General features: G+C 43.9%; 1 protein-coding gene across 2 annotated transcripts in view; it reads left to right on the forward strand.

Moving 5' to 3' along the window:
- Positions 1-12,303, forward strand: part of tbkbp1 (TBK1 binding protein 1) — a 61,106-nt gene extending 48,803 nt beyond the window's left edge. For both annotated transcript variants that reach the window (XM_047610039.1, XM_047610040.1), the window contains exons 7-10: positions 1,807-1,868; positions 6,174-6,289; positions 8,021-8,808; positions 10,695-12,303. In XM_047610039.1, the coding sequence (XP_047465995.1) occupies positions 1,807-1,868; positions 6,174-6,289; positions 8,021-8,808; positions 10,695-10,823 (1,095 nt within the window). In that variant the 3' untranslated portion in view covers positions 10,824-12,303. The remainder of the gene's footprint in view (positions 1-1,806; positions 1,869-6,173; positions 6,290-8,020; positions 8,809-10,694) is intronic.
- Positions 12,304-15,002: the final 2,699 nt, after the last annotated feature.

Genomic DNA, 15,002 nt, shown 5'->3' on the forward strand with positions numbered 1-15,002 from the left:
GACCTGCCTTCCTGTTCTGATTCACAGCTTTCGCTGTGTACTTTTTAGCCACAGCAGACGAGCTCAAAAACCAAAACACTGTACACTACTTTCTCAGGACCAAACCACAGGCACAGTTAGAGCGGAGCAGCTTCTCCCCTGAGGAGGAGTTGGTAGCGACCCAACACAGAACAAAAAGAGAAAGAATCTTGGACTCTGACAGAAATGTTGCTCCATAACCACTGGATGTATAAATAACCAGCTGTTTTGGTAATACCACTTTCACACTGTAGTGCAGAGCTATATTAAAGAGCAAGATATCATGTAGCCTTCCTTCTTTACTGCTGAGTTTTAGTTTTTTGTTTCATAAAAAACGACACAGGTAACGTATAAACTCATGATGACACCTTAAAACAGCAGAATGATCTTGTCCAAGATGCTATTATACACTAGGTATGTTCAAGTTGACAACTCATCACAAACTACTGTTATGTGCACAGAGAGTAAATATGAGAGAGAACTAATTGTCATGTTGTGATTAATAATACACATTTCCTTCTCCTATAAACCATGAATGGTAGCGACAAGGAAGATTCTCAACACTTTGATGTCCCTGGACAGCTTTACACTGCTACTATGCATTTTAGATGATACACAACACTGGCGTAGCACAGCCAGACTCAGTTCTTGATCAGACCGAGTCTGGTAACACACCTGATGAATTTCATAATGTATGTGTTTCAATGGGGCGAAAAAAAACCTCTGCGCACAATTTTGTTGTTAACAAATTCTATTTGTGTGTAGGACTACGTCACTGCAACACTGTGCTGTCCATAAGCTCAGAAAGTCCTCAGTTAGATTGACCTGGCAGATGTTTGCTGGCTCATAATCAGTTTCTAATGGAGAAACACCAGACCAACTTTCAACCACAAAAAAATAAAAAAAAAATGTGTAGTATTAGGCAAATAAAACATCCTTTCAAAAGGCCTGTGGACAAGAACTCTCCTCGCTACATCAGCGGCTACTTCAGTGGCTCCAACATGTGGAATAAAGCAGAATTTGTGTTTGTGTAGGACTACGATCTCAAAAAACCAGGGCCGGTACATGCTTATGCACTGCAGCACGACATCCTAGATGATTAATAGTGGTTTTCAGGCAGCTTTACAGCACCTTCGGGACCATATTTCTGACATCGGCGTTCACAGTGGAGGACAAAACCTCGACCTTGTCAGTTTAGTGTTAATCCGTGGCCTAAGATCAGAGCTAGAGCAAATAACGTGACCCGACGTGCAGATTTGATTTGCTGTTGAAGGAATGATGGGAAGATCCTCACATCTCTCGTATTTGTACATTAAAGATGAAATAAACAGCCAGGGGCCGGTTAGCTTAGCTTAGCACAAACACTGGGAGATCCCCAGCCTCTTTTAAGCTAAGCCGACCTGGTTGCAGATATACAGCACACAGTATTTTCTGTTCAGACGTGAGTGATATCCATCTTCTCATCTGACTTTCAATATGTCAGCTTACTCATTAGAACCTTATTTTAGTCGCTGGTCGTCATTGCCACCTCACGTCGTGTTATCAGTCACTTTCTTAGTATAGCAACCCCCCTTCTCTGTGATGGAACAACGCCGCTTAAAATTATGCTTCGGTTTCTTATAAACACACATAGGCGGTGGCACACAAATGCAGAACGACTCCTGGGTCCAGTTTTACCCGACGCATCTTTTTTTTCTGTTTTGTCTTGATAAGCTCTCGCCGTCAGATTTTGTCCAATATTCTACCGGCACCTGCATGCTAATCTAATTTCACGCTCTACTTCTGCAGGAAATGACTTCTCCGTGCAAGCAGTGTGATGTGGAGTGGATAAAGAAGGTGGGAGACGAACAGTAAGTGACCAAAGTGAGAATGTGAGAAAAAAAAAAATGGATGTAGTAGCACAGGTAGTATGACGAGAAAAAAAGTGAGAGTGAAAGATGAAACAGTTCAACAGGTGCTGCAGCTCATCTGTATTTTTAATCTCCTGCTGTGATGCGCTCAGGCCAACTTTAGAATGTGGACAAACTCGCCATCGGCGGCCAACCGGGTTTCACTATTGCTTGGCCTCAACTGCTGCATGTGATGCACGGCATACATGCATCCAGATTAACTCCAGAGCTCACAAATGTTGAGCAAGAGACGGGTCTGAGCAGCAGGGGGCAGTGTAAGAACAGACAAGGACACCTTCCTGTCCATTTCCTCATGTTTGTGCATTTGTTGGCCGTCTTAATGAGACATAATGTCCAGTCTGAGCCGTACGTTTATTCTTTTAATTCTCCTCGACTAAAACCAAACAATAAGACTATAAGGTTCATGAGCATTGGTCGTGGCTGCTGCGTGCTTTGTCAAATTGCCCCCAACCAGCCACAGCGCGTGATGACAAGGTGTCAACACGGCAAGGTGTATTTAAAAAAAGAAAAGAAAAAAGAGAAAAAAAAATTAAACCACAGCAGTTTGGGCAACTGACTCCCACACAGTGAAACCCCAGAAGTGTTTCGATGGGGAGCAAACTGAAAGCATGTGCTGTGGCAGTGGAGAGGCTGACTTTTTTTTTTTGTTGTTGTTACTAAATGTGTGATGGAAGCCTACAGCTTTTTCCAGACCTTGGTCACCTTTTGGTTTTTACTCAAAAAATATCACCTACTCTGAAAAGCTCGTGCCTCGTTTCCTGGAGCTTTTTCTTGTAATTGGGCCCATTTAATGTAAACTCCACAGGCTGATGTAGAAGATGCTTCATGTGCAGCGAAGCATACTCGCGTATTAACGCAACGCCTTATGCGCCCCTTACATTCACCAGCACTTTACAACTTACAGAGGGTTTATCTGCGGTTTATTTTTAAATTGTCACATTTAAGCTAAGAATTAATGAGCACACGTATACTCATTGCAAGAAAGGTTTAAAATTCAAATTTCCACACCACAACTAGTCCCGTAGGCTTCGTGCTGTTTTTCATTTCTTCACCACTTCTCAAATTTTTGCTGTTTTCTTTCTTTCTGTTTGAGAGCACCGCAGTTCGTGGCTAATTCCACAGCCCTTGACATTTTTGAAACATATTTGGACTTTCGTTTTCCTCACTCTTGACTAGTAATGTGCTTCCCTCATCAACCACAGGGTACGCAAATCGAGAACCTTGCAGCCACCTGGTAGTACCCCCTCCTCAACACGCACAAACACACCTATACTCAGCCATTCAGAGAGCCTGACTTATCCCTCCTCAGCTTTCAGAAAGCGAGAGCTGTTTCCAATAAATCACAACACGTTTCAGTGGAATTCCCACCCCTCCCCTCGCAAATTCAGACGATATTCAGGTGAGGCCAGGTTGATTTCTCCAAATCGGCCTTTTAGGAGGTGCCGCAAATCGAAATTGGGTTTTATTTCAATTAGACGTCAAATTAAAAGACACATGGCGGCACCGCGCAGCAGGGCTCGTCACTTGCGTCACTGCAGCTTTGGCGTGAGGACAGTTTGACACCTCTCTGTGTTTAGCTGAAAGTGCTCGATGCACAAACGCACAAAGCGTGTGACACAGTATGGACTGCAGAGTGTGAAAAGCTGCCACCACAGTCTGATAGCCGTTACACACCTGCCCTCTTTCCACAAGGTCCAAAATTCACCCTAACTTCCTTTAAGTGCCGCAAATGTCTTTCTTTTTTTTTTTTTTTCCACAATGTGAAAAGAGAGACTTATCATACGGACCACCGCGTGTGAGCTCGGGGCCGAGGCCGTGCGCTTCATGTGAATTTCTGAGCTTCTGTCAATTCGAAAAGGACATTTATCATTTCTCTGAGCTGACAAAAGATAAATTCTTCTCCTTTTTTTTTTTTCTCTGTAAAACGTCAGAGGTCAGATCTCATCTCCCACACACACACACGCGCGCGCACGCGGCATGCGTACACTCTTGTACCGGATCGATGCACTTGCACAAGCCTTTTATCGAGGCTACACCGGCGCTATCGCACCCCACCTACACAATTTTTACAGTACGTGTGCACCACCACACAAGCGAACAATGCACGCAGAAGAATGTGACAAATGTGCACAGTATTTTTAGACATACAGGAGCCAAATTACAAACAGCGGACCTGATTTCACAGGCCCTCTGAAAAGAGGCAGTGACTGAAATGCAGCGGGCAATGCACCCGTTTGCAGGTGTTCACACGTGCGACTGAGAGGTGTTGCGTTCACCAGTGTCTCTGACAAAGATCATAAAAACACACTAGCCAAATTGAAAAGTGAGACAGCAAGTGTGAAAAGGAAGAGATACGTCAATCTAAACTGTCAAGATATTCAGTATACATCTGCATTTAGTATTCAAGAGCCTGAGCAGAGTCACCTGAGAGTACTGAGGAGAGGAAAAGAATACATTTTATGCTGCTCAGATACCAGTATCAGGCTTCATGCTCCACCCACCATGTTGGTAAGTAACCCAAATGATTGCTATTTTTCTAGCGTTTTTGCGTAAGTTTTTACGCTTGCAGACATTTTTTTTTTTTTTCCAAAGCCGCAAATGTGGAGCACCTGCGCTTGCCCTAGCAGGGATGACCCTGAATCATTTAGCACCGGCTTCCACCAACTCATGCCACAAATAAGGATTCGTAGACAGTGGGGGCTGAATCAGGGTTTGATAGCTCCACTCTGTTTGTGAGTCACAGCATGTTGTTGGAAAACGAGGTGGGCCTCCACCAAACCAAGCTAACCAGTGGAAGCTCTGACTCGTTTTGGTTCTTTCTATATAGTGGGCTTCCCTTAAATGGGGTCCCTGCCTTTAAATAATTCACTTGAAATTAGTATTCTGTGCATTAAAAAGAAAAAAAATAAGCGTACGTCTGTGCATATATGTGTGAAATGTAAAAAAAAAAAGACTGGAGTTTACAAAACCGTAATTAGCTAATATTAGAACATAAGAACGTGCAGCTATTCATCTAAAGCACGCCAAAGCAGCAGGCTTAGACACAGAAGTGGGAAGGCTCAATTAAGTTAGTCCGTGGGTGAGCCGAGGAACATATTTTGAATTTTGACAAGGGCGTTTTATTCGCTGTGTGGGAAGCGAGCATAAGTGTTTATGTTGCAATGGAAGTTTACGTCTATCCCTGCAGCGTTTGCCGTTAGATAGGCAGAGGTGCTCTGTGCATCCTTTTTTATCTGCCACCATCTACGAAGGAATGAGCCGAGTCAAATCCGCACCAAAAAAGCGCTAATATCGGTCAACAATCTGTCGCTCGTGCACAACTTGCTCCATTCACCAATGCCTTGTAGACGGAAGCTCAAGGTGCCTGACTTGGCATGTATCCCCGTGACGACTGGGAGACAAATGCGTGACACTCACGCTGTGGCTGCTTAGCTTGTGAAACCGTTGATAAGTTATTTTTCTTCTTGTAAGGCAGGTTTGCGTATGAGAAATTACTAAAAGTGGCAAGGTGAAGACCTCACCTTATCAGATTTAAAGGTTTCATATCTTGCATATTTTATAGTAAACACATTTGCCAGGATAAGCACACGGATGAGTCAATTTCAAATCAAGACTGAGGAGTTTATAAAAACTGTCAAGACATTTGAGATAAACAGATTGTTATCAGACACTGACAATGACTAACTGCTGAAACTAAATCTTCATATCACTCTGCATCCTATCTAAGCCGTCAGGCAGAAGCGCACAGATGCACGTTGTGTTCAGGGATTATTTGTTATATCTACTTGCATTACACTTGCCTCGCATGAACTTCTTACTCAGGCCAAAGATGGCTCGTCGCTATGGTTAAAGGACACACAACCCTGTGAGCCAGCGGTGCCTATCTACGGCGCTTGAAATAGAGTTGCTCCATCAGTGCAGCCCCTGAGAGAGGCATGACACATCCTGCACAGAAAAGTGTGATATTATGCACTTCCATTATGCGCGTTGACAAATCAATCTGAAAATATAAGCCTCCCAGTTAACCACTGATTTTATGAGGCCGTGACAGTGCAGCAGGAGGGGATGCACTCCAGTTCCATTCATTTTACAGCATTTAAACAAATTCTTAAATTGAGATCCCAGCGCTTGCGCAATTATGAAGCTGTTAAACATTAAACAGTCTTCCCCCAACCCTGTATTGTTCCAAGATAACAATGATTACGATAATTACATAACTGCCTCCATTCTTTTGTCCTCCTTCAGGGTGAACTTGGCTCTGGCCTACACGGAGCTAACAGAGGAGCTGGGGCGCCTGCAAGCACTGAGCTCCAAGCAGAAGGAGATCCTGAGGAAAGCCACACAGGAGCAGGCTGCCCCAGGTTAGCATGCACAGCTCATATTGAAAATATTGCACACAAGTGATGTGGTTCAAGTCAAAATATTTTATCAGCAATTATGCACTTGCTTAATTTCAATTGCTCTGCTATTACACACAAAACACACACACACACACACACACACACACACACACACACACACACACACACACACACACACACACACACACACACGCACACACACACATATAGCAAAGGCTTTGTGGTTTTAATGTTTGAGTTGGACGTGTAGAGCAACCTAAATGCATAAAAACAAATATAGAAAATTTAACCATCAAGTAAATTTATTGACAACAAAAGCAGTAGTTGAGGTAGACCACCAATAAGTATTTGTGTCAGAAATGAAATCAAATGCCCTAATTTATAACTGATCCAAACTAACAAAAAAAAACCTAAACCAATATTTCCACTTTGCCATTTGAACGTCCTCTTGTTGTGATTTGTTGCCACCGTTTTCTCACCTAAAACGTAAAAGAGTGAGAGCTGGCGCTGACATACTGTAGAGTAAAGCTTAAAAGTGATAAACAGTAGCAACACCTTCCTCTTCCTGCGCTCGTAGTCACACACATAGCTAATGTCTCGCAACTGTGCATCTATACTCCCTACCACAAAACCAAAAAACATAGCATGAAATGACTTTAATGAACTGGAAATAATGCAAACAATTTTACATAACCCGGCGAATGAGCGTGCGTTTTTTTTACGCACACAAAATATGGGGGAAAAAAACAGAAAAACCCCAAATTGCACTTCACTTTTCCTTGAGATCAAATTGTGTCACATTATTTTTTTATTTTTTGTGAACTATTCAGAGGAGCCTGAACTTGTTTGAAACCGTAAAAATCCTCTTGGCAGTTGTAATGTAAGAGTGAGCGCAAATTGAACAGTCCCATTTGACTTCCTCCTCATACGGGGAGCGCTGAAGAGCACAAACACCCCCTCCCTTTTAACACCTCAACCAACCAGCCATAAATGATGTTTCCTCTTTGCGATGGGAAGTAGAGGGCTGACTGACTCATCAACATATCTTGTAATTACAGGAAACACTACAACTGTACTTGTGCAGATAAATCTTTTTATGAACACATAGAGGAACATATGGTGCGTTTCTAATAAACTAATCTCCTAGTGCGAAGTTTCAATGCTGGGTGTAGGTCAAATATATATATTAGCAGGGTGGATGCCGAGCAACTAGAGAACAACAGATACACCGGCGAGAGCGGCGGACGTCTGTCATGAAAAGATATCGCATCTCGGCAAAAATAAAATCGAGGCACATTTCTCTTTTCATTTGTTCATTTGCTCCTACGATAGCCTTCACTGTTCTAGGAAGACATTTGGTTGTGTTTATGCAGCGTCGAAAATAATCCGAATTGTCTCGAGGCGCTTCACGAAACCGAGTGCCCGCAACCCCCAGAGCAAACAGTAAGCCGACGTATCAAGGAAAAACTCCCTTGAGCAGAGCCCAGCTAATCTAGTCACTTTTGCGTGAGATGTTAAAGGTCTCTACATTCATATTAGTCACACGTCAAAAGTAAATTCACAAGCCGCTGAAAAGAATCAGATCATTCACAAATGTGAAAAATACTATTACCCGACGGTGCAATCTCAAAAGTGCATGAAGGCCACACAGACTCTTTGTCTCACTGTACATCAGCGTGGATGCACATGTGTCTGTTCTAATATTTGTCTGTTCCCCTGTCCCCCCCTCAGTCCAGCTCCACTCTCCCATCCACCACCAACGCCACTCTCCAGTATCACAGCGCCACTCGCCAATCTCGCAGCGCCATTCTCCAGTCCCCCCGCCGCCACACCACTCCCCGATCCAGCAGCGACGCTCCCCGGTGCTGCAGCGCCTCTCCCCGGACATGCACCGCCGCTCGCCCCTGCTGGACGTCAACGACGGGCCGGCCTCTTACTCCTACCGGCCGCCCAGCCAGCACCTGAGAGCCAGCTTCCAGGGCCGTCGCAGTTACTCAGAGGTCGCCGACCCTTCGGCTTACCAGTGCCCGCCCCGTTTCTCTCTGGACCCCGTCTCCACCCTGCCCAAGCCGCGGCCCTACATTGAGGGATACCCGAAGCAGCAGTCCCAACACGTGGGCTCTCCTCACCGTGGACTGCAGCACAGAGGATCCCCGTCTCCCCACCAGGGCGGTGCGGGAGGAGACGGGGGCCACGGGGAGAGCTCCATGCGCCACTCCAGAGAGATGCCATTTCCACTGTCGGAGGTGGCTCATCTCCACTTCGAGCCTGCCCCTGCTTCTACGCAGGCACCCCAGCCCCAACAGTCCTCCGAAGACGAGGACGAGTGGACCTGCCCGCATCCCATCAGCCCACCGAGGACACTGGGCGTGCTTTCTGCAGCAGTGCCCGGCGGGGTCATGAGGGGCCCGGCATCCTGCTCAGCCTTCCCCATCCCTCAGAGGCCTAACACCCTCAGCTGCCACCCCCAGTCGGGGTACATGTCCGCAGAACACGCTCAGTCCTGGCCTTCAATCAACGTGAGTTATACACAAATTTGTTGTTTTTTAACGTGCAAATGAGCGTAACCTGATGTTTTATAACATGAAGCATTAGGTTGCAACAGTTTATTATAAGTGCTGCTTCACCACAGTTATTGGGGGTAAATATTTCCCATGAAACGCTTTCACACTCTGTGTCACAATAATCTCAAAGTCACCGTCTTAGTTCCTTTACAAGAATTATTCAAGACATTGAGAAATACAACTCTTTGCGACAGATAAGAAGTTTGATATTAATCTAATGACTGTGCACTAAGTACAGAGGTGTCATATAGTAGCCTAAGAAAGCCTGAGAAAGAAAGAGGCAAACGGCTAGCCTTGACTGCCCAGGTTTAAAATATAACCCTCACAACAACTTTGAAACTCAGACAATTAACATATTACTTGATTCACGTGTACATATCAACATGTCTATTTGGGAATCTCAAGTGACCAATTAACCAAAACCTGTGCCGTTAGTGGATTTACTGTTATTCTTCAAAACTGACTTCCGCCCAACTTCGTTTCTCTAACCGTGACGGTGAAGGGCCCTCAACCTGAAAGGAAGTAAATTTTGTAATAAGTTGCCTCCAATTTCATCTTAAAGAAAATGAAAGGATAATTACAATATAATTAGTGCGGTAGGAGCGGACCTGAGGGGATAAAACAGCAACTGTAAAGATAACTGGGCTGACAGGTGAGGAGTGGTCGGATGGATGGGTCAATGAAACGTCAGACTTTTGACACATGAGACCACTGTTCTTTTCCGATGGTCTACCGACCTCGCTGGTTTCCTTTAACCGTGACGGTGAAAGTTCCTGAAGCTGAAAGGGGGAACTCCGCTGATTTCACACATCAGGCCTCGGGGAGCGCTACTCCATTTGGTCGATGGGGAGAATTCTGTGATGAGTTGCCTCAAATGTTGCAAAGGCTTCAAGTTTGGAAATGGAAAACAAAAACCCAGCTTGCGTAGTTGCTCCTCATTTCCGCTTTGGGTTTGAGGCTTGAGTGAACACACCTGAGTTTCTGATTCGACTGTAGGCAATCAAGTTTCACCGTGGCTAATTTTCATCGAGAAGATGTATTCATTGCAGTATAATGAGGACCGATAGGGATTTTACTGTAACTCTCTATTCATAGCTCAGGAGAGATAACACGCTAGGGAGGATGGACAGGTCAATGAAACATCAGACATCTTTTTCAATTTCTATTTCTTGTAATTGTGAAGGTAAAGGCTCCTTAACCTGAACCAGTTCTACACATCAAATCCATGCCGGTTAGCTGCTATTTGGGTAAAACACACCTGAATCACAAACTGAACTGTCAGCAATTAAGTTATACTTTTAAGAAAGAAGATTAATGCATTTATTCGCAATGATGATTGGTTTTGGTTCATCTAAGCTTTGGCAAACCAAGAATACAGCATGTACCTAAGCCTAACCCTAACTTTGTAGTTTACTTTTATGTGTTGAGCTGAACAAGGCTAAAGACATCCTGACTCAAGCTCTGTGCTTAATGCACTGACATGAACCTGATGTTGATCTTCTCATTCCACCTTATGAATTTAATGAAGAAAGCAGATTAGCATATTTCACAAGGTACTGAACCACTACTTCAGTTATTAATCTGTCGTCTCAAAACCGAGCCTGATTACACAATTAATTGGTACTGAGACTCTCGATCTGGATTTACTATAAATCGGTCTGTTTCATGCCAAAAACCTGTTGTGTAAGTCTGAACTGTTCACTCACCCCGTAGTGACGTGATTTAGTTGCCTCCCACAGAGTGACTAATATTATCCAGTGAGTGAGCTGTGGACCACATGTGACTTGATGTGCTGATGGCTAATGATGTGTGCATGTGCATGTATGTGTGTCGCTCTGCAGCTCTGGATGGAGACCGAGGAGAGTGACATGAGGAGCTGCCCTCTCTGCCAGCTGATATTCCCCGTCGGTTACCCTGACGATGCCCTCATCAAGCACATCGACTCCCACCTGGAGAACAGCAAGATATGATTGCCATGGCAACCGGCCTGCACACATCTGCGCTCTCCTCTTATAGATTACGTAAGAGATGGGCAGACCCGGCCTTATGGAAAGAGGCAATCCGTTTTTGCGTGTGAACCTGTTGTGTGTCATAATCTATATAGGTAGGGATGCAAAGTGGCGCAGGGGTTTATTTTTATTTGGGAGGTACTTAAGCACAGGTCCGTCTTGGATTTGTGAGCCCACATGCGGGAGTCCTTTGCTGATTGCCCTTAAGACAGATCCGCCTGTATAATCACTGGCTCTGGTTGCTGCTGTTTTGTTATGAGTCTCGTCGTGTGGTTTCAGACAGTTTCAGGTATTGTGTTTTTTTTCGCTTCACTGTGTCATACACTTCGATTCAGCAGCGTAAACTGAAGAGGAGTTATGAGAGGTGCGCCGGCGAGTTCAGGGGCTCTGCATACGACAGTTAGTTTCGGTGTTCATCACTAATGATCAGGGAGATCCGAGGCGACTAGTTTCACCACCTGGCTTTTTAAACACACTCGCTGCAGTGTATGTGCCAAGGACGACGTGTGGTACGGCAGGAGCTGGTTTACTGAAATGATCGAACAGTCTTGCCAAAAAACGCATGTGGGAAGGCGATTAGTCATATTAGGAAAAACCTTAAAAGTGAATGACACGATGTAGGAATTCCGACTGCCGATCAGGGTTTGTTGCCAGTTTACTTTCACTTCTTTAAAAGGAGGAAGTCCGTTTCCGAGGCAGTTACGATCGTATAAAACATTCCAGTCTCACATTTTCACCTGCTGACAAATTAACTGACAAGCTGCTGAAAATGAATCTGAAAGTAGGTTTGGATCAGCCTGAAGGCAGTTTTAGCCAAACACTGTTTTGGTGATGCCCTGCAGGGCGGGGCACTGATGATGAGGCATCTTCTTTCCAGGTGGAAGGGAAATTTTAGTCAGAGTATACCTTTATGCTTGCAGCCTGTTCAAAAAGTATCCTAGCACTTTAAGTTAGCCTAGTCTATACAGCGTATCCGTTTTCTGTCCCCATATATATTTTCAATGTGTGATTTATTATTTATATTGTCTATCTGCAAGGCAAAAAAAAAAAGAAAAAAGAAATAGATAGATATATGACAATATATTTTTGCAAATGTTAATGAATCACACGGCTCATGGCAAGTTTCTCCCATGTGCTCGCACACTGCTGGAAGAGATGAGGCTCAAAATCCCACTGAACGGGATGATTTTCTGTATAAAGACTTTAAATGATCAGCTGGGATTCTCCTCGGTCTTCCTTGTGATCTGACCCTCACGAGAGTTTGATGTCATGACTGCCCAGACCACACAACAAAAACAAACAAAAAAAAACTAACAAAAAAACTAAAAAGAAAAAAAGAACACACACACAGCTGGCTGCATGAGATCAAGACTTCTGACCTGCTTTGAGATGAAAGTTGCAGGCTTTTTAGTGTACTGTATTTATATCTGATACCAGAAACGTCATTTCCGATTATATCTAAGTTATCTCTGCAGGGTTTGAGCAAAGACGATAACTCTTCCTTTGATACCTGGGTTTAATTTTTATCACAAGAGAATATTATCTGGGACTTGAACTTTTTGAGAAAAAAAAAAAAAAGATAAAAGGAAAAAAGAAACAAAGTTACACTGATGTCAGCTAATCTGAGTCTTTCAGTTACAGGTGCCGTTTCTAATGTAGGGGATAGCCCCACTCAGCCACTCATACTTTTCAACTGATTCGAAGGTACCGGAGGGATGAAATGCGATGGAGTAGAGCACACGGGGCACTGATTGAGGCAGCAGCACGACAGACACGTATTAAAAGTTGCTAAATCACCACAAGTTCTGGATGCTTTGAAGGTCTAGAGCAGGGGTCGGCAACCCTCAACACTCAAAGAGCCATTTGGACCCGTTTCCTACAGAAAAGAAAACGCTGGGAGCCACAAAACCCCTTTACATCTAAAATGAAGATAACACTGCATATATAATTTTACCTCTATGCTAGGCCTATGGTGTGTTGCATTTGTGAAATGAAACAACTGCTACAGAGAAAACGAAATTGCAGTTATGCATAACAGGGATTTATCCACGGTTGGCTTACCTGGGGTCGAGAAATTCAATAAATAGCGGACGGGCTGGACCTGCCGGCGGGTGTCGCACGTCGGCAGTTGTGACGTATATTTTGAGCGACAAAAAATTAAATACATTTTATTTTAATGCTAGAAGATCATCATCAATTCAAATTTAGAATTATATTGTTTTTAAAAACTAACACACTAAAATAAAAATACATTTGAATTAAATACTCGACAGCAACTAGTAAAAGTGCTGCAATGCACTGTGGGAGTTTAGTGTTTTTTGGTTTATGTTACAACCATGAGTGTGATGTGGCATTCAGTGTCATTTAGTTGTTGTGTAACTCTCACTTGTTCACTGATGAGTGAGTAGTTGCCGCTATTCTGAGGCAGTTAGTTAGCGTGAAAAAGTGAACGGCTTTGATCAGCGTCCTTGCTCCGCAGCGCTCGTCGCAGAGAGCTGCAGCAGAGGAATGCAAGAGCCACATGCAGCTCCGGAGCCTCGGGTTGCCGACCCCTGGTCTAGAGCAAACATCCAATGGGGTGGGAGTGGGTGGGTGGTCAAGGAATAGAAGATTAAAGGATAATTCTGGTTTATTACCACTTGGACCTAATTTTAGTAGGTTTGGACCTTGGTTTTATTGGTTCTGATCATTGTACTCAATTGCGGAGATCTCAGAAAACCAGCATTTTTCAAGCATGGTGATGAGGCGAGATGGCATGTTAAGCAACCAACACGTTCCTCTATATTTTTCCTGACTGGATTTTTTCTTCCGAACTTATGCACTAAAAGGTTATTCAGTAGGAGAAACAAATCTCTTCATGACGTTTGTAGGTATTTTAGCTCATTAAATTAGCTCAGTTGCTAATGGCGCCATAAGACATGTCGCACGCAAGCAGTTTATACCCCGATAGAAGTGGTTATATAAAAGTGGACGACATTCAAAGCGTTCAAAATCCAAGTAAAAATAAAAAACAGGGAAGTGCAATCAAAAGCAACCAGACATGGCCTCATGTCAGCTCCACGGCCCTTTGTTCAAAACAACACCTTCATGTGCTTGATATGCTTGCATGATATGCTTTATCTGTACATGTTCTTGGCATGTTTTGGTTAATTCCTTTGGCATTTTGCATTGAGAGAAAGAGCCAGGAACCAAACCGTGGATGTTTCAGTAATGTGGTGCGTCTTATGTAGTATGTTATTTGAAGAAATGCAGCTAATATTTGTTTTATTTGTTGATTAAGACAGCTGGATTGTCCACTAATGAGTGAGAAGCAGAAGCACAAGAAGAATGTCATCTTGAGGCTTTTATTATATTATCATCTTCCCTTGCACATGACATAAGCCACGATGGCTTTCTATGCATCCCGGCTGCCTCAAAGGTCAGCACTGAGAAGAAGGGAGTCAGTGGTAGAAAATCGGGGTTCAAATTTCCCAATTCTGAATTCTACCCCACAGCTTTACTCCTATGGTGCAACCAGGAGACTCTGCCTTTGTGTATTTGATTTGGCCCATTGCCGTTCATTTGAAGGACCAGTCAGGCACATCCAGTGGCTGAACTCTGAAATCTATATATACAGATAATTCTTTTTTTTTTATTTCCTTTTTTTTTTGTGAAAGTGGGAGGGGGGAGCGGGGGCAGGAAAGCAACACTTACCACCTCCGCCAACCAATTTCCTGGGGGGAAACCCTAAAAACGGTTCAGAATTTCACAAGAAAAAGGGTGACGTTCAAGGAAGTCTGAAAAATAGACGTGACTACGTGTTGCAGCTTATTAATGTTCTTATTTTTAATCAGCAGTGACTTTTGAGCGAACTTTGACCGACTTGCTGAAGGCTTGTTTTTAGCGTTGCCGTTGCACTGAGCAGAGATCTCGTTGTGTACAGGCTTATTGTGACGCAGTGGTTCCCAAAGTCTTTCTGCAAGGCCCTTTTTTTGTAGATAGGAATATTGCGAGGGATGTCATGAGACGAGGTGAAAAGACGCAGATGCAGCTTTTATAAAGCGATGCTGTTGTGCACGAGAGTTAATACATCTCTGCTGAAGAAAATTGGTCCTTGTGCTCTGGATGTGCCGTCTCCCCGGAGCATCTTGACTTGGCCGG

This window comes from Mugil cephalus, chromosome 16 (assembly GCF_022458985.1).
Source record: "Mugil cephalus isolate CIBA_MC_2020 chromosome 16, CIBA_Mcephalus_1.1, whole genome shotgun sequence".
NCBI classification, from domain to species: domain Eukaryota; kingdom Metazoa; phylum Chordata; class Actinopteri; order Mugiliformes; family Mugilidae; genus Mugil; species Mugil cephalus.